Source organism: Tyto alba, unplaced genomic scaffold, assembly GCF_018691265.1.
Source record: "Tyto alba isolate M040663 unplaced genomic scaffold, T.alba_DEE_v4.0 Super-Scaffold_42, whole genome shotgun sequence".
NCBI lineage: Eukaryota > Metazoa > Chordata > Aves > Strigiformes > Tytonidae > Tyto > Tyto alba.
The window spans coordinates 16,359,269-16,378,438 of NW_024881318.1; the positions used below are offsets into that span (position 1 = coordinate 16,359,269).

General features: G+C 38.2%; 1 protein-coding gene across 7 annotated transcripts in view; it reads left to right on the plus strand.

Annotated features, from left to right (window-relative positions):
- The window catches only part of RAI14 (retinoic acid induced 14), an 87,177-nt gene that overhangs the window by 43,836 nt on the left and 24,171 nt on the right, over positions 1–19,170 (plus strand). For all 7 annotated transcript variants that reach the window (XM_032992245.2, XM_032992249.2, XM_032992247.2 and 4 more), the window contains one exon: positions 8,006–8,136. In XM_032992245.2, coding sequence (XP_032848136.2) covers positions 8,006–8,136 — 131 coding nt within the window. The remainder of the gene's footprint in view (positions 1–8,005; positions 8,137–19,170) is intronic.

Sequence of the window (19,170 nt, forward strand, 5' to 3'; positions counted from 1 at the left end):
CCTGGTGCAAATTCCAGTCTTTATTTAAACAAAGACCACACTAACTTTTTTCTATAACTTCCCATCCCCAAACTTGCAGTCTTAAATGACCATTTCTGTCAGGTCATCTTTCCCCATCTCTTCTGGTGAGAAGAGATTTCATTTCACAGTTTGTAGTCCCCTTTTGCCAGTAAAGTTTCCAGGCAGCCTTACTGACTGATACAAGCACCCTGCTGAGTGACTTGCTGTTCAGTTGCATTATTCTGGGGTTCAGTACGTAAAAATGGCTTGGTTGGATAATAATCACTTCTTTATCTACAGAAGTTACCCAATGAATGGGTAATTATCAAGGTTTACTGACAATCTACTGTGATTTTTTGTTACCATTTCTTGTTCATTCACTCCACCTGCTTCCTGCCTTCCCCATGGTGCTTTTTATCTCCAGTTCAAATGGAATTCACTGTCTGATACAACTACAGTCTCCAGTGTCAAACAGGACTTTGCGTGGACAGTTACCCTAACTAGACACAGTAGCTCAAGCAAGAAGAGGACAATGGATTAAAACTTCTGATTGTAAAATGTTCACAGGCTACCTGTGTTGCTTCTGCTGTTTCTACCTTTCAAGAAATGCATGTGTAAGCTTTGTGAGCTGCAAACGTTTTGTCATTATATGTAAATATAATTAGTATTATTAGCTGTTGGTCACCTAAAATAGGGAACATGGATGGTCAAGTGGAGCTGAAGTCTATTTCTGTTGTAGCAATTACTGACATTTAGATAATATCACTATGAATTACTTTCAAAGCCATTGTCACAGATTACTTTTTTGACAACTTAATTAGAGGTCAAGACCTTACTTGTGGTGAAGTTAATGAACATAGCATCTTTTGGCATGACCTTCAGGGTACTGCCTCAGTGGACTGCGGTGCAACAGAGGTAAGTTTGCAATGCCTCTGGTGATGTATATGCACCATGGGCCAACTTTGAAAGGTACAGGAAAGCTGGAGCCACAATAATTGAAAGGGGCCTGGAAGGCAGCAGCTTCTGGCATCTGCTAAGCTCTGAATGTCCTGGGAGCTGCTGCCACAGATTTGAATAAGCTGTTGCTGATAAGCTAATAACATCCTGCCCCTCTGCAAGGGAGATTTCCATCTCCCACCACACAAGTTTGCAACTGGCAAATACAATCTCTAAACTGGGGATGGAGGGCAAGGAAAGGTGTAGGCTACTGACCCACATACCACTGACTCCTAGGTTATAATGTTTTCAGATAAGCCCCGTTCTTCTAAGAAAAGCCATTGTCTCTTAATTTTGAGGGATATTTTGTTTAGTGAATGCATTCCCTACAATAGGATTGTTCTTGGTTTTAAGACTCTCTTGGGAAATCCAGTACATGTGGACTTTCATGGATGACCTTGGGATGCAGTGGTGTTCAGTGTCTTTGCCATGTGATTGTTTGTGACGCCAGTATTCCTTTCCTTTTCAGACAGTGATTTGCTGAGTTTGAAATTATCAGGAATTTCAATTTGCTTCTCAGTTTCCCTGCAGTTCTGATTTCAGTGGAGATAACATAACTCTGTCTCCAGTAGGTTTGCAACAATGCAAGGTCACTTAAATCATCTCCTGTAGGCTGCATGCCAAAGATAAAGAAACAAAGTTGTTGTCTAGTTAATGTTTGCTCAGGTCTTCGCACATGGAAAACACTGTGTACAAGTGCTAGGCAGAACTATCACCTCTTGTTATGTGTTGTTATTTCTTCCATGACATTTGCTGGTAATCTCAAAGGCAATTGAGGCTTAATATCCTGATGTGGTGGTGACGAGTAAAAGAATGGGCACGTTTTAGAAATATATTTTAAATTCTTTATATTCTTTTCTGGAATGGAAAATTTTCTCTTTGTGAGAGAGAAAACAATGTGTAAAATAGGTAGTGCAAACTATTTACTATAAATAATAGGCTTTGATATGAAGGTTTCTCTTTGGACTCAAAACAATCTGTCTACTTGTCAACATACTATGTGTGATCCCAGTGGTGAAGGATTTTTTACTGGGCAGTTTCAGCCCCAAGTGTATGGTAACTACTTTACTAGAATCTTGCGACAATAGATTATCTGTAGGTTGTCAGAGGAAATATCCTGTGCATAGAGCAACCTTAGAGGAGACACAGTTGTCAACTGTGAGTACAATTACAGTCAGTAACTGCTGCCAAAGTGTGTGTCTGTGGCTGGTGGAGCTGCACTTTTGAGAGTTCAATGTATCTTGATGGTCATTAGTGAAGGTGCTGTGAGCATTCTGGATTTGGCCTAGATATTGTGCCCTTTTTAACCACTAATCATAAACCAATGGTGTTAATCAAGTCAATCAGTTCTGTTCTGCCCTCTGCCTCACTCCAGTAACCTTGAGTAGACAGTGACCTGTGCAGGAGTGGCTTTCCACCCTAAGCATGGCTAGGCTCTTTCCTGCAGATTTCTTTCTTAAGTTCCTAAATGTTTAAATATGGAAAACACTTACCTGTTACCAGAGAGATGCTTGTGAGCGAGGCCATACAGCACACTTTCCTATCTGAAAAATTAAAATTAATGCTAAAGAGCATGCTTCAGAGGGATGTTAAATTTCAGTCAGAAATTTCAACCCAGCTCTGCTAAACCACCTGATGTTTAGATTTTGGCTTACCGTCCTTCCAGCTCTCATGGTGTTGTATTTGTGTTTCTTTGCTTCATCATGGCATTTGATTGTTGGAGTTAGGGTTTAATAGGGATGATGGATTATCTGATCCCCTGCGTCATTATACTACTGTTAATAGGAAAAGATTGACTATTTTTAGGCATGACTGAAATTTCTTGTTTTATCCAAAAACTTGCACTTCTTGAGCTCTGATCAGTTTTATTTTGTCTCTTCATATGTAATGGTCATTATCACTCCACAAACTGAACGGTATACAAATGTTTGAAAAAACACCAACCACACAAAAAACCAACACCCCCATACCTCAAACCTGAGGAAGTACTGAGTGGAGTACTGGTTCTGTTATATGAAGCTGAAGTGTGTGTTTCATCAGCTGAGTTTTGCATGTGTTCACAAACCATTGTTATTGTGGAATGTTAATTGTTTGAAGGAAGGCTGTTGATAACTGCTTGGCATGTGGCCTACAGAAGCAGCAGGGTAGAGATAACGAAACCCCACATATGCAGTCTTTTCCAGGATCAGATTTGTTCAAATTCATTATGTTTATGTGTTTACCTTTACACTGAACTGCTCAGGTTTTTTTATTTGCATGCTACATGTATAGCACCATGTGTCATGCTGCACTACTCAGTTGGCTAACTTGCATATTTGCAACACCGTTAACGCAAAAATCAAAAAACTTTAGCTTTATTGCTGATGAAAAGTACCTGCTTTGCTGCTGAAGTCTGATGGTTTTGTTGCTCTGGCACCGTAGTAGATTTTTTGGAAGACCATACTGCTACTTTGTGTTAACCTTCAGTTTGATGTGTCCTACCTGGGTTTGCTCAGAATGTTACCTGTCTAGGCATCTCTTACATAAAAGGAAACATTCATTTGTACTACTTGAAAGAGTGGTAGTAACAGGACTGAAACTTCCCAAGGGCTGTTTGGTGGATGGTGCTGTGCTGCTTGAATGAAATGTGAAAGTTGAGTCAGTGGATGTAGATAAGAGCAAGAGGAGAGTGCCTTGGGGGGGGGGGGGGGGGGGGGGGGGGGCGCGGGCAGGATGTAGCACTGGGACAGCTGAAGAAAGGGCCTTACAGAAATGTTTGGACAGCCTGGATAAGTGGAATGGGATGGTTTGTGGAGTTACAGAGGAGGAAGCTTGAGGTAGCAGGTTTATGAAGTTAAGTTCTCCAGTTATGCTGGCCACCTCAGTCTTTCCAGTACTTTGTCAGAAGAGAGCATGTCTCGTGCATATTTTCCAGGAGAAACAAATGCTGGTGCAATGTGATAAATGGCAGTTCAAGGTTGGTTTTACACTGAATAGTATGAACCATAGTTGGGAGTACCCATGTTATGCATCATGCCAGCAGAAGTTACCTCCCAAGTCTTTGGAGGATACTTTATATGATAAGTGTGACTTGTGGGGTCAAAACCAGGCTAATATTACAAGAGATTCAGAAATTGTATGTAATACAAAAGTCACTGCCTCTGTTCAGAGATCTATATTTTCTGATCTACTCTGGGCAGCAGTGGCCGTGCAATTGTTGATTATATGAGGCACAGGGAGAGCCCTACTGACTGAAATGCCTCCCACTTGCTTGCCAAGTCCAGGGAACAGTGTCCTTCTGAGTGTCGAATGTATAATCTTTCCTTCTAGATGATTTTTTTTTTTTTTTTTTACTGAAGAGGATGGGTAGTAGGGCTACAATTCCCTATTGGAATGGATGTTTTTGAGAGTCTGTTGCATGACATTTATTTTATTAGCTGTACCTTTAACTTCTGGAATGCATTGTACAATGATGCTGTTTCAAACACAGTGGGGAAGAAAAAAAACAGTTCAATCTTATCAGAGGAATACTTGAGCAACAGTTGATGCCTGTATAGTTGTTTCTTCTGTGTGGACAGATTTATCCCTAATTTAATTTTAAAATTAAATGAAGTCTGAATATAGATTTATATAACTTGCATTACAGTTAATTATGTATAATTTTGAGAGGACTTGAATATAAAATTGACTTTTCATCTACAATAAGACATTTATTGATGCCCTAGAATGATGTATTTATTGCTTTAATGAAAAGATGCATAACTTTTATATGGGCGATATAGCATGATGGCTCTTAAGCGTCTTAGGTAGAATACAGCTATTATATTTTATAAATGAATGTAACTGCTGCACTATGATGAAGGGGAACTGTGTATCCTTTTGTTTTCCAGGAGCAAAACAAAATTGCTGGTACAGTAGTGGTAAAGATGTTATAGCATCAGTAAGGAAATCTGAAAACATGCAATTGGAATAACAAATTTAAGTGGATGTGGCAGTCTCTAAAATTATTCATTCCTTTAACAACTCTGAGTCACAGTGCTTAGAAGAGAAGAAACTAATTAGATGTAGAACTGAAAACATGGGTCTAAAATGACTACCTAATACAGATCATCCTATCCTAGCCTTCAGCATCTACCACTTTCCTCTAAGCTGGGAAAAGAATTTTCACGCCAGCTTTGTATGAAAAATAAGGAAATGCACACTGATAGCCTTTCTTTGAGATGAATCTGATAGAACTGAGTGTTTTCAGGGTCCCTGTGAGAGACTGCATTACTTAACATTTTGTCCAAGTTCAGTTCTGTTTAGCTCTTAAATATGAGGAAATCTCTTTAGCTGTACAGATTAGTAGTAAACAATATTTTTAAATGAGGCATCATTAGATCTTTCTTTAATTGTGTTTGTGTGTTTATTTTTTGTTATCAAAAAGGGTATGGTTGAAAACTACAGTTAAGATGAATTAAAGTCTCTGTTCTTGTAAGAGACTAATACCATATGTCATAAAATGTTTTACCATTAGCATGAATATGGCATCATTCTGCAACATCAGAATCACTTGTAGAACACTCCAGGCTTCCCCATTCAATATCTATGTATCTCCTAGATAAATACTAGATAAATACTGAGGGGTAATTCGGGACCCAGCTGTGTTCGTTTCTGTTGGGTCTGCGATGTTACTAACAGTGTAATTATAGACAGGGATATAGTTATCACAGCAGCTTCTCAAAGAGGATAGTGGATTATATGTCAGTAATGGTTCAATTTAAAAGCTGAATATTGAAGGAATATTCATGAAACTGCTTCTTGAAGACATGGCCATTTTTGTACTAAAAAGCTGAATGCTCTTCTGAAAGCTGTTCTGCCAAGAATTTTCAGCAGGCCTTAATCTTAATGTTTTCCTGTAGTTTATTCTGTTTCATGTTCAGAAGTGAACTGAAACAGTTATTTCAGGTCATAAGAAAATCTTAAATTAGGTGTTGAATTTCTCTTTCAAAGTACAAGTTAGTATTGGGTTAAGTGTGTGGGTGTGTGTGGGGTGTGTATAGATTATCTTGTTATCTGCTATCTCATTCTTTGTTTTCAAAGATTTAAAACAAAAAACAGAAAACAAAACCAAAAAGAATTCAGGAGTTAAGTGCTTTTACAATGCTTTTACAGTTATCTTGGTGATTTGTGGGTAAGGGTAATTAATCAAATATCCTATATTTAAATATCTTACAAACACAGAAACAGGACAAACTCCAAAACAAGAGGCATAATATGCTGTCAAACAAACAGTATTAACTTTAAAAGATCTTATTTACAAGTAAAACAGTTTGGTTTTGTGTTTGGTTTTTTTTTTTTTTTTTTTTTTTTTTTCCTTAACATCTGCTTTTAATAGTAGGCACCCTTGAAAGCATGAAATTCCCCAAATGAAGAATATGCAATGAGTTTCATTTTAGGTGGAGCCTGCTGCGTGGCTGGCCACTCATTGTCATGGAGTCTAAATATTGCTAGGGGAAATATTTTTTTTTTTTTTTTTTTTTGCTGATGTAATTAGTGCTTTAGAGTCTGCAGAGAGTTATTCCAATGCTGTAAGAATAAAGAATATTACCTGCTTGATGTGCATTTACCCACCAGTCATACTGTTTAAATAACAGGCTGCAATTGCTTTTTCTTCTGCATACCACTCCCGTCGACGGAGCTGCCATTCATACTCTTGGTTCCAGGTGGTGGTCTGTCTTTCAACTCCCATCTGCTGTACTGCTCAGACTTAATGTGTTTGTTTGTTTGTTTGTTTGATTTTTAAATAACTTAGTAACCTGGAACACTTTTGTCCTGTTAGGGTTTTCAGGGTATGCACAGCCTGTGGAGTTAGTTTGTCACTTTTCCTCACAAGTCCAGACAGAGAAACATCAACTTTTTTTGTTCAGCTGGGAGCAAAAATGTCTGTGTAGAGCATCAGGACAAAGTATGGTTTGGTTTTTTTTTTTAAAGTTGAGTATTTCTCAAGGAGAGTATTAGTATGAATTTAGTCATTCAAAAAGTTGTGTAGAAATTGAGTGCTAATGAATAAGTAGTCATGCTGGAGGTGAGCTGACTGATATCAAAGAAAAGGCCAGAACCCTGTTGAGAAGGCTGAACCCTATTGTCAGTCCAGACTAGAAGCCATGGATGCAACTTTCACTCCTTTTCCAGAGCTTGTTTTGCTGTGATCACATGGGATACAGAAGGTTAACCATCCTCTGTTTTCTTAGTATCTTGCTAGATTCAGCTTGGAAATCTGGTAGAGGAAACTGGCCATGTCCTGAGAGTTCAGAAAGTGAGAATCACCACCTTAGGAAGTAGTGTCCTTTCCCTGATTCAGCTGATGAGAAGGAGTAAAAAGACTTAGTGGATTAAGTTTGTAAAGATTTAAATGTAGGGTGGTCATCTTTTCTTTCAGAAGGACTAGGGATGTGTCATCTCACTGAGTGGTTGATTTGTTTGTTTTAAAGACAAGCATGGGGGATAAAAGCTCAGTAAAGCTAGTTATAGTCCGCAAAGGGCAGTCTCTTAACCTGTTACTCTCTACAAAGTGTAAGATGGGAAAAGCCTCAAATACAGAAACTTTTGGCTGGCCTGTGTTGTTAGGGTGGGGTGTGAGTCAGCTGAGGCACCTCATTGCTTATCCACATGATGTATGTGATAAAGGTCCAATGGGGCCAGTGTAGTTCCAAAATAGAAACCAGGACTAGACAAGTGAAGGAGGACTTCTTTAAATACAATAAGAACAAATGATTTTTTTTTCCTGCATTACTCTTCTACACAGAATTTCCATGTTAGAGCTCATCTCCAGTGATCACTTAGGCCCTGGCTTGAGCCATGAAGTCCTTGGAAACCTGTGCTGCACAGTTTGCAAATTACTTTTATGCAGCTTTCTCGGTGCCATTTCTTTGGGTTGGGCTTTTGTTTCAGCCTTCAGTGGTGATAATTGTGTACAGGATCATACAGGAGAGGTTGGACATGGTGCTGGTACTAATGATATTTCTCTCTTCTCTCTTTTTTACTCCAGACCAATGAGTGGAATAAGAACGATGATCGGCTGCTGCAGGCAGTGGAGAATGGCGATCCTGAGAAAGTGGCTTCACTGCTGGGTAAAAAGGGAGCTAGTGCCACCAAACAAGATAGTGAGGGCAAAACTGCGTAAGTTCAACTTAAACTTGTGATTTAAGCACAAGGGAGGGGGAAAAAACAGCATTGGATATGTATGTCACTTACATAAATTAAGAACCAGAGACCATCCTGAAAATGAAGTTTTCTTTTTCATTTGAAGCACAATATATCCTTTCTGATAGTCTCTATTTGTAATTCTACATTTTAAAATGCCACTTCAGAATCACAAACCCATTGAGATAACTTTGAGGTAACTTGAAGCTGGATTGCTGGGTAGATTGGGGCCATTTTAGGACAGGGTATTTTGAGACTCGGGAATTTCATGGCACCCTGCAGATCGTGCACTCCAAAAGGCATTAGTCTTTGGGGCTATTTTTTCCCATGGGCATTAATTTAATGACACAGAAATTAAGATAAATTTTCTTTCTAATGGGTTAGAACTAAAACTATGCTGACTGAGTTTTAAAATCTTGCAGATGCTAATGGTTCGTGAAACTGTTCCTTGTTTTGATTGAAATTTGGCAATGCAAGTTTTGTGTGAACAAGATTCCTTTTGCACTCTCAATATATTTAATATATAGCATTTTCTTCTTCTATTATTTCTCTTGTTCTCCTGTGAACATTCTGAATTGTGAAAGATAAAAGATTCCAGTAAGAAAATTACAGTCAAGAGATTGGTATTCATAAACTTTCTTTCTTATGGCATAGAAAGATGATTAAATGCATAAATGAGAAATAGGCATCCTGTGACAGAACCAAAGCATTCATAAAAGTCTGGCTAGATGGGGAGAAAGGCAGTTTTCTAGTCTTGGTTGCAGCAGCACAAGGCAGTTTATACCAAATAATAAGTTCTAATGAATTACCTCTGGGTTACATTTATTGAGTCATGCTCTGCTTCTTGCTTGATGTGTTTCAGTTTCCTACATCTGCTCTATTTCTATTCTGCATCTGAGGAAACTGAATGATGGCAGTGACTCACAGTGACCTGCAGCTTCTTACTGCAGAAGTCCAAGTCCTCTAATAACTGCAAGTGGGCTTTCTCCACACTTTAATATGGTTTTAATTTTAAAAAGTTACATACATGTGTTTTTCTTTTGAACGTAATCAAAGCATGACTTCCACTGAATCTTCTGAATTACGGCTCTGTTTAGCATCTCATGTTTTTACCGTCAACTTAACTTCAGAGCTAGAGTCTTAAGCTGCACCATATCCAGTGTAACACCTAGTTTGCAAGTTCCATATATAATGTGATACTATGAATTTTCCTAGGGAACCATCCAAGACTGAAATTATTAAAAAGTCTATACAAGTCTCTTAACTCTAAGAAATAGGATTTTTGTAACTATAGGGATCTGGTGCAAAGATTTCAGATTTACAGGGATACACTACAAAATTTCCCTTTTTTCCTCTTTACTTTGCAACTACAAAGAAGGTGATGACCATATATTTACATTAATGATGCTGTTACTAATAATGCAGATAAAAGTACTTCTTTTAATTGCATGGAACCAATTTAAATTAATGCTATGAAGATCTCTGCTTCTGCTTGTTCCGTAAGCTCATTTAATTGTTATTTACTTTTAAAATTATTTCTGTGTAGCACTTTAAAAGAAAGTTTGAGAGAGAACAAATAAAAATAATATTGCTGTGATACAGAAAATACAGAGTGTCAACTCTCATTCTGATTCCAATGCTTTGGGAACTTGGCAGACCTGCCCAGGTTATTTGTGTCTCAGTTTTGAAAGATAGAGACTGACAGGTGTAGAAACAATGACACTGATCTCAAGAGACATAGCTGCCAAAGAGTATCATGACCCAGAAATGTTCTCTAATATGGCTTATTTATAATGGGCGGTGTCTTGTTTGCATTTTTCCCACTTGAGAGTGATCTTTTACTGTGTGCAAAATGAAGTACAGGCCTCATTTCTGGATAGGTAGGCTTGTTTCTCCTGTGTTTGCAGTGTGATGCCAGGGCTTCATTCCTGCACAGGGATTCTGGGTGCCTAACTAGCTGTTTTGCCATATCTCAGAAGCTCTGCTCAGAGGTATAGAGCCTGCTGCAGACCAACACTGATGTCTCTATGTGTCCCACAGAAACACGATGATAGTTTGCCAGCAATCTCATCTATAACACAGGAGACTCATGCTGGGGCAGTGCAATCTGAAGAGGTCTTTTTGGGGCAGCTGGCCACTATTCATGGTCAGATGGTAGAAAGTGGTCTGCAGTGCCATGTGGGAAGGGAGCTCGTTGGATGAATGGTCTATTGATCCTTGTGAGTTTATATTGATGCATTTGTTTACATAATTAGGCTGAAGGTGACTAACCAGAACAACATGATGGATTCAGTTATATAACAACATGCATAATGTGATTAAAGACTTTGGAATGCACTTGAAACCAAAAAAGGAGAAACAATTACATGTTGCAGTACAGGTTTGTTAGATCTGTTATTATCTGTTCCCTTAAGGTGTGATATGTTTCTTTTTAAGATCTTTTCTTTTTCATTCCTTTTGTTAATAACCCTATAAACAAAATTCTCGATACTGCCTAGGTCTTTATTTTAAATATAGTAATATAGTACATTATTTTAAACATGTTTAACATTTAAACAGAAGGTGGAAAGGACTCTAATTTTTCATACTTAAAGGAGTACTTCTAAGTTTTTGTTTTATAATAAAATGGCTTCTTAATTTAAAATACTTGAACTGAGAGGAACAGAGGCCAGAACCCAGGATCTTCTCTATTTGTCTTGTTGGGTTCTGTATGCATCATTCCACGGAGTCCTGCTATGGTGTGCTGCAGCTCTGGCTCAGTTTTGGACATAACCACCTAAATTTCACCTGTGTCCTCTTTTTCCTTTGTTCTATCAGTCTTTTTCTTTGTGGCTTGTCTGCATGCAATAAAATAGAGATGCTTAAATTAATGAGGTCTTGGTACCAGTAAATTTCTTAGATGTAATATTTACAGATTTTCATCAGGAGTTTTAACTCTTCAGCAGTACCTCTTAAAAAAAGTATTAAAAAAAATATGATCAGAGTAATGAAACAAGTTCTTTAAGACTTCCCTGACTTTCCACACCATCACCCTGCTTCTGACTCAGTCCTTTCTATAAACAATAAATCAATTTTAAGGCCATGGAGCAAATCCACCTTTGGCATAAGTTGACACAGCCCCATTGTTGCTCCCACTTACACAGCACAGACTATTGCCAAGCACACTTGTAATAGTACCTATCAGGAAATCTGATTCTGCCATTGTAGTCTTATTCTGCCAGATAGTTGTTTTTTTTTTTTTTTGCCCAGCATCCTTAAACAGCAAAACAGTGCTTTCCAGTTTGGAATTTAATCATTTAAATCCCACTTAAACTAACAAAAAAGGGTTTTCAAAGAAAGCCTTTTCAGGAGGTGATAGAATTCATTCATGTACTTTCCACAAGAGCAAGTGTTCAAATGGGCTGTTATTTAAGGAAGCTGGGCTATTATCGAAGGGGGAGAGGAGCAAGGAGAGGGGTACAGGGAGAGGGAGAAATTTTGGAAAGGATTCACAATGTATAAATGGCAGCACTTCCTTGCCTTATTTTGTCTGTGTGCCAGTCCATCACTGCCATGTTTGCATGTTTCTGCAAGGTACTGAACTAGAGTTAAATGCTTATGGCTATTAAATGAAACAATAGGTCTCTGTAAACTTTTTAAACTGCAATTGAATCAGCTGTTGTTTAATAAAATGAATCTGACAATGGTACAAAAAAAGCTTGATAAACTTCCGCAAATGGACTCTTAAGGACTCTCACAAAAATATTGTCAATAGCAGTTAGTAGAAATTATATATTTTCATTTGAACCAGAATGTTAATGCCTTGAAGGCTGAACCAAAAATAAATTTTGGGGTATATTTCAACCCTAAACCCTGTATATTTATGAAGTACAGAGTATTAACTTTTCTTTGTTTTGGATCTTCTTGTGTAAGAAGGTGGGGCGAGTGGCATGAAGGACATCACTGTTCAAAAAGTAAATCAGGTCTTTAATTACCTTTGAGAGGGAGTCCTTCCTTTTACATAATGATGTTTATCTTAAAGGAAGCCATTGGAAAAATATAGACTTGATACAGCTATTACACTGTTCTAGTTGAGAAAGAAAACTATAGAAAATGGTTTAGACAGCTGACCTTCAAAACTGGAGAATTCAGGTGAGCCCAGTGCCTATGAAGTGGAAACAGAATTGTATTTTCCTCCCTTTCGTGATTAGAAATTGCTGTAAGTCCTCTAGGAGACCTTTGAAATTCAGGCAGTCTCTACAGTATTTTCTTGTGTGCATGTTGGGGGTCCTCAATCTAACACCATGTTTCTTTTGTACAGACTCTGTGTCATCTGTTAAAGTTGCCTAAACACTTAAATAGAAAAGCATACTAGTGTACTGGCTTTTGAAAATTGTACCAGGATGGGATCTGCAAGAAAGTTCTAGTGCCTGAAGATTGTCACCTCTCTAGGAATGGAGTTCACTGGTATTACAGTGACTCGATGTGATTCCTGACAGAAAATGTTTTTTAGCTTACTTCTATCATAATATTTAATTTATGATGGTCCATATGGTCACAATAAGGGCTAGATTTCAGAGCATGGACAAAATAAGGAAGACCACAATGATCTGTACCTGTGTTTTATCTCTAGCCAACAGATGGCTGAAATCTGGTTCTTATTGCAAAATTTCGTGTAAAGTTTATTTCCATGGAAGATTTGGGTGTAAAAGCTTTTGCCTTTCCAAAACTTTCCTGAAGTTCTTTTCAGATTCAAATCGTGATTGTGCCTTTTTGTTTCCCCTGTCCCCTGCAGCATTGTTATGGATATAATTCTATTAAGATGTTGATATTAAGTTTCCTGAAAAAATTGCTTTCTACTTTAGACTAACACTTAGAAATGTTAATGGAACATCTGAGCATGGTTGGGTGAAGCTGTCCTCTGCCAGGATACTAAATTGGGCTAATTAACTATTATGTTCAGTATGAGCCAATTGTTAATATATAGTGAGAAGAAATGCTCTTATCTGCATAATGGAGGAGCAATACTCAACTTTGATTCTATAATTTGGCAATACATGAAAAAAATCCACATTTCACACAAACATTACTGTATTGACAATCATGCAGGCTTTTAAGTGGTACCATTGAGTGGTATTCATGATTAGTGGTTTGTTCCTGGCTCTTGACTGAAACTGTAGACCATTTCTGATGGTTTTGAGTACATGAGCCCTCACTTAGACTTGGAAATGTCACGATCCCATTTTCAGTTCTTAGCTATACTTTTGGCAGGGCTTTAAGTGAAGAGCATTCAGGATTCTATCATATGTATTTTTGAAGCAATTTTTTATAAGACATTTTAATATTTTTATACCTATATGCTGTTTAAAAAAAAAATAATGAAGAGGCCATCTTCTGAAGAGACAGAAACTAATGTTCTTTAGTTTGATTTTAGTTACGAAGATCCTAAATGTCACTTCTGAAAAACCAAAGCTTTTTACTTTCTCTCTAGCGATATTGTAAAACAAATTCCACTTACTTAAAGAGAAAACTCACTATTTCATATAAAGTTCTCTGAGCACTGTGAAACATTCCAATGGGTTTTGCATCTTACATGCACAGGACTTCCTGCAGATGATAGCTAGAGTTCAAAGGGGAAACAATTAGTCTGTGATTACTTCTAGGAGCCAGCTTGCATCTTCTCTTTTATATTTGCTTTTTCACACAGACTGGTAGGATGGCTATTCTTAATAAGCTATTAAATTTCATTATCTGTTAGTAGGGCTGTCAACTCAGAAGAAAGCAGGTCATCTTCTGAAGGTCCCATGTACACGTGTTCAGATAGCCCTGTGAGCCACCTGTTCTACCCCTGCTCATGGGTAGGATCAGCCAAAACCTGCAAAGCAGCATCAGGCAGCTGCTGGAATTCCCTGTAAAGCTGCTCCGTTCACAGGGTTGCCAGATACCCACATTTTACCAGACATGGCCAGGCTTCAATAGGTTTGTCGGTTGCTTGGATCACAGCATAGCCTAGATGGTTGGGAGTTCTTGTATGCCTGGCTTGAAACAGCTGCAGCTTGGCTCATGTGGAGGCAGCATCCAGGGGCCTGTGTGTGCATGAGGAGCACTGTGGCTGCTCCTTCCACTCCTCTTACCTGAGCTGGCAGGGGAGCATGAGGGAAGTGTGCCTCTCGTGGGTCAGGCCAGAACCAGGGTCTCCAAGGCTGGGGGGTACAGGGCTAAGGCTGCAGTTGTTTTTCAGATTTATATCTACATAATGGGCTGAAGTACATGTTTTTCAAAGACTTATGCAATCAAATGAACTGCATGTGTAGATTTTAATTACACCAACTGGCTGCTACTGGCTTAAAAACGTACTCTAATCTAAGAAGGGAAGAGGGAACAGACAGCCAAAACAGCAGTTTGCTAATGTTAGATTTATTTCATTTTTTTGAGCTTCAGAATGAGGTCTAAGGCAATAGACTATGCTGGTGGCTGCTTATTTATCAGGCTTATATATCACTCAGCATTTTCTGCTACCTGCTTTACAAGTACATTCTGCATTAGGAAAATACTAACTAGAAAATGTAGGAAAGCTCTGAAATTGCCTTTTCCTGCACGTATCTGTGTTGCAGTCCTTATTCCTCTTCAGAAATGTGGAATCTTAAAAGCTTAGTAGTATAGTTATTCTGAGATGCAAGATAAAAATATATTGCCATAATCATTTAAAGAGTTTACAAAAACAAATGTTAAAAGGTTATCTTTATCAAAGTTCTCTGAAGAATGTCTTACTAGCAGATTAATTACTGTAAGCACATATTGTTGCACTTGGTTTGCAATTCCTCTGTGAAGTTAGAGAAGTTCACTTTATACAGTTTAATTTAAAAAAAAAAAATCCAAGTAGTTATGTTGCTTCAAATCTGAAGAGGTCTGAAGTATTGTAAAAGGCACAGAAACCACAAACACAACTCATAACCTTGAGCTATCCTTTGCCAATGTCCCTCATGTTGTTTAAGGATATCCATGCTCTTTGGTTCTGGGAGCGCTTTACGCAGTTCTTAAGCCTTGATGGATTTTCATGCAACAAAAGTATTTTCTTTAGATTAACTTTTACTCAGTTGTCCTCAGCCTTTCCAGCCTTTTCCTGGCCTCTTGTTATGCTAGCATGGTTTGGGATTTCCTTGCTCTAATTTCATGACTTTTCATGTACTAAAGTGGTTATTAGCATTTGCTAGCCCATAGGCAGCAATGCCAAGTGAGTTGTGTTGGAGATGAAGGTCAAGGGAGATGCCAGTCACTGTTCTCATTGTTGGGCTCAATTTTAACTTTGAACTATATTCTGGCCCTGCAAGAAAACACAGCAACTGGCTAGCTGGTTTTACCTAACTCAGGAAGGAAGCTATGTTGATCTGGGCACATCCATGGCATCCTCAGGGATTTCACCCTATGCTAAAAAGATGTTTTGCCAGAAGGCATGTATGTTGTAAGGCTAACCATGCACCCCTTTGGGCTTTAGATGTGGGATATGTTTTTAAGGAAACTATCAGAAGGAATCTTCTCTACTCTTCTGCCTTCCTCTGTCCCTCTGGACATGACTTCAGAGGAATAGGCAACACCGCTCTCGTTTCTAGGCTCTTTAATTTTTTTGAGACTTCACTGTTTGTTGTACTTCGTCCATTTTCCTTCCCTACAACACCAAAAATAAAAGTAGTATTTCAAAACTTCAGACTTTCTGTCAACACGTAGGAGTGCCCTGAAGCTCACTCTTGGCAGAATCTCTGTTGCAATTTGCTGACGTTAGTTATTGAGGGACTTTAAAAATGAGCATTCTGCAGGAAACTTAATATGATAAATCTAAATTGTGAGCATTTATGTTTACAATTAATGGTACATGGAAGTAAAGTCTGTACATTTCAGAGTTGAAGTGGGAGTTTGCGTTAATGTGGTAATGGAGTTTGCCAAAGAAAACTGTGAAAATGGAACTGCTGGAACACAACCTGAGAATGAAAAATATAAAGCTTCTGGGGATCCCAGAAATCTCTCTGAAGACCAGCTGGGTGGATATTTTTGCTGAGTTTGAAGGCTAAAATCAGGAGTTTGTAGCTTGCCAGCTCCTGTGTTGCATGATGCAATTGCTTCTTTCCTATTAAGAAAACAGCCATTCAGCAGGCTTGCCTTTTATTAATGTCCTATACCTTGAGGTGTGTATGATTGAAACAAGACTTTTCATGCTATGAGGCAAAGCTGGAAACTTTATATGAAAACTGCGTTTGGTTTTGGTTGTTTTTTTGGTGGTGTTTTTTTGGAGTTTTTTTGGTGTTTTTTTTGAAAGCTGTTCCAGAATGTATGCTAACGCAAAAGTGGCATGTAGGGTTTTTGCCACAGAGTTTTGTGTGTATTGGGGGAGGGCAGATGCCATCTCATGTTTAAATAGAAGATAGGAGAATACAGGCTGTGTGCATCGCTTCACTTTCCAGTGGCTGGTGCTAAAGGGGAGAGGGGGAGAAAATCTCCCACTGCTCCTAGTAAATCCATACCTGCTTATGTCAACTTTAAATCTTAACCTCCCTGCACTCCAGAAGATGTTAGTATCAACTAATTGATTGAATGTCTTAAAATTCAGAATATTTAATTTCCTCAACTTGTAATGGTGCCAACTGGGGCTTGAAAACAAGATGTATTTCATGTAACATTTTTTCCCAAGCTGATTTTTGCAGTCTTGCGGTTGCATGCATGTGTGTGACAGGATCATGACATGGACTGCCAGCATTTAATGAAAAACCACATGTATTACATTTACTCTTGGGAGAAGATGAAATAGGTGCAGTGTTAATCTATGGCTTTTATTTGTTTTAAAAAACCTCACCACAACCTAAAGAACTAGTAAGCATTGACAGTGGTACCAGTAGGTGTATGATTTTCCCTTAAGGCAGTCTGATTTGTCAAACATCTGAATGGTTCCTCCGTAATTAAATGACTGTTCCTAAGACACATATCTTCTCAAATGAGTGACTGTCACTTGATAATGCAACTAGGGAAAGATATTATGTGGCTTTCACAGGGAAACATTCATGATTTAATCTTAGATTTAGGTTTAAGGTGAAATTATACATCCTGTTCCTTCCTTTGCACTGACAGGGTGCATGCACCTGTGACTGTGTGATGAAACAGTGGAAGGCAGCTTTTGTTTTACTGGTTTTGTTCGCTTTATCAGCTCACCAGTCACACAGGTACCTACCTACATGTGCTGGTACAAGGTGGAAGCAGAACCAGGCAAGCACTGATCATAGAAGCATAATCCTTGTTGGGACAGACACTTACTACTTTAAGAACCATGTCTGGGTTGACAGAGGAAGGCAGTAGACATCTCCAGTTTCAGGACCATTGTGGGACTTTTCCAATCTTTAAATGTGAAGGTGATAATTTTTCTATTAATTAGGTTCAGGATGTGTCAAAAATTTGTTTAAAAGGCTTTCTTCCATCATTGCTGATAAATCTCAAACCATTCACAGAAAAGCAAACTGTATTCTTCTCTAATTACTGGTCATTGTGGTACATGCAAGAGGAGACCACACTGGACTTGCTCCTGAGTGGCAGCAGGCACTTGCTTCCTGCACAGAAAACACTGCTCCAGTGGTACTCATGGACCTTTCACCTCCAGGTCAGGTCTTGGGCACTTTAGCACTTCTGCCACTTAGCCTGTGGTGGAAAATAGTCAAAAGTCAGATGTCATCTAATGTCTTTGTTTTTGCTGTTGTTATTGAAGTGAGAATTGAGGCTTTGTGGAATAAGAGACACTGTAAGCTAGGTGCTGCCTCTACAATGTGTAAAAGCACAAGTCAGTGCAGAAAATCAGCCAGGTTATCAGTGGGTCTCTTTCTGACAGATAGCTGGCAAATTGCTTGTCAGTCTGATCTGGTAGCAGTGAAGCTTGAATATCTTCCATTTTTATATTTTTTTAGTCAGCATTACAAAGACTCCAAGCAGCTCTGTATCTTTACTTTGTCAGTCTTGTTTGTTTGTGTGAAGGTATTGGTCACTCGGGAAGCTATAAATCATCGAATTGTTGGCAGACAAGTCAGACTTTTTAAAAGTCAACAAAGAGTTGACATACACTAGAAAATTAAGAAGAATGATCTGCTTTTGGGAGGGATGTTTTTACTCAAAATAAACCTTGACAATGGGTGTATGTGAGTTCATAGTGTATTTCAAACATTCTTGCACTTAAAATATTTTCAGAGCACTGAGATTAAAATGGCAGAGAACAATAGTATTATATGCTTGCATATAAGTTTGACTTTGTTCCATGTTTGTCATAATAGAAAATAACAAATACAATATTCACTTAGTGTCCATAATTCAACCATGTTCTTTATTTGCTTTGGATTTTGGTAAGTAATGTGTCAGACTGCTTTCAGGCCCTGGAGAAAATCTGTGTTACAGAGAATGCTAATTCTGCCCTGAAAAAAACCTTTGGAGCGTGATCTTGCCAAACAGATAGGGAGTAATTTTTCTGCTCTTTTTTTTTTTTTTCTTTCTGTTTTTCTTTTCACAGATGAAAATTTTCTAGTTAGAAGGTTACTGTCTTAAATTAAGACTTCATATTTATTTTTTCTTATTTTATCATATCCCACTCTACTTTTGTGGCATTTTCCCTAGATATATGGACCACCCAGTTGTTTTAAGCCAGCTGTCAAAATAACATTCAGTAAGAGGATTGTGCTCAGTTTTGCAGGATGTAGCTCTGCAAATGGTTAACCAGAGAACCTGGATATAGCAGACACCACCTTAGCAAGCTCAATTAGTTCAATTTTTACAAGTCTAACCTGTAAATGTGGATTAATTCTGTTATTCTACTTGTGGTGAAATGATTTGAAAAAAAAAAATGTATGTGAGCTAAGTAGTAAAAATGGCAGCCCTTTTCTGTTTGAGTTAGACTTGTCTGGCATGTAAATAATTTCTGGAAACATTCTTGGCCTTTTAGCAAAGACCAGCTATATCTGAACTCTAGTGCTTTGTCTGTCAGACACTGAAGAAGTCTCCATTCCATTG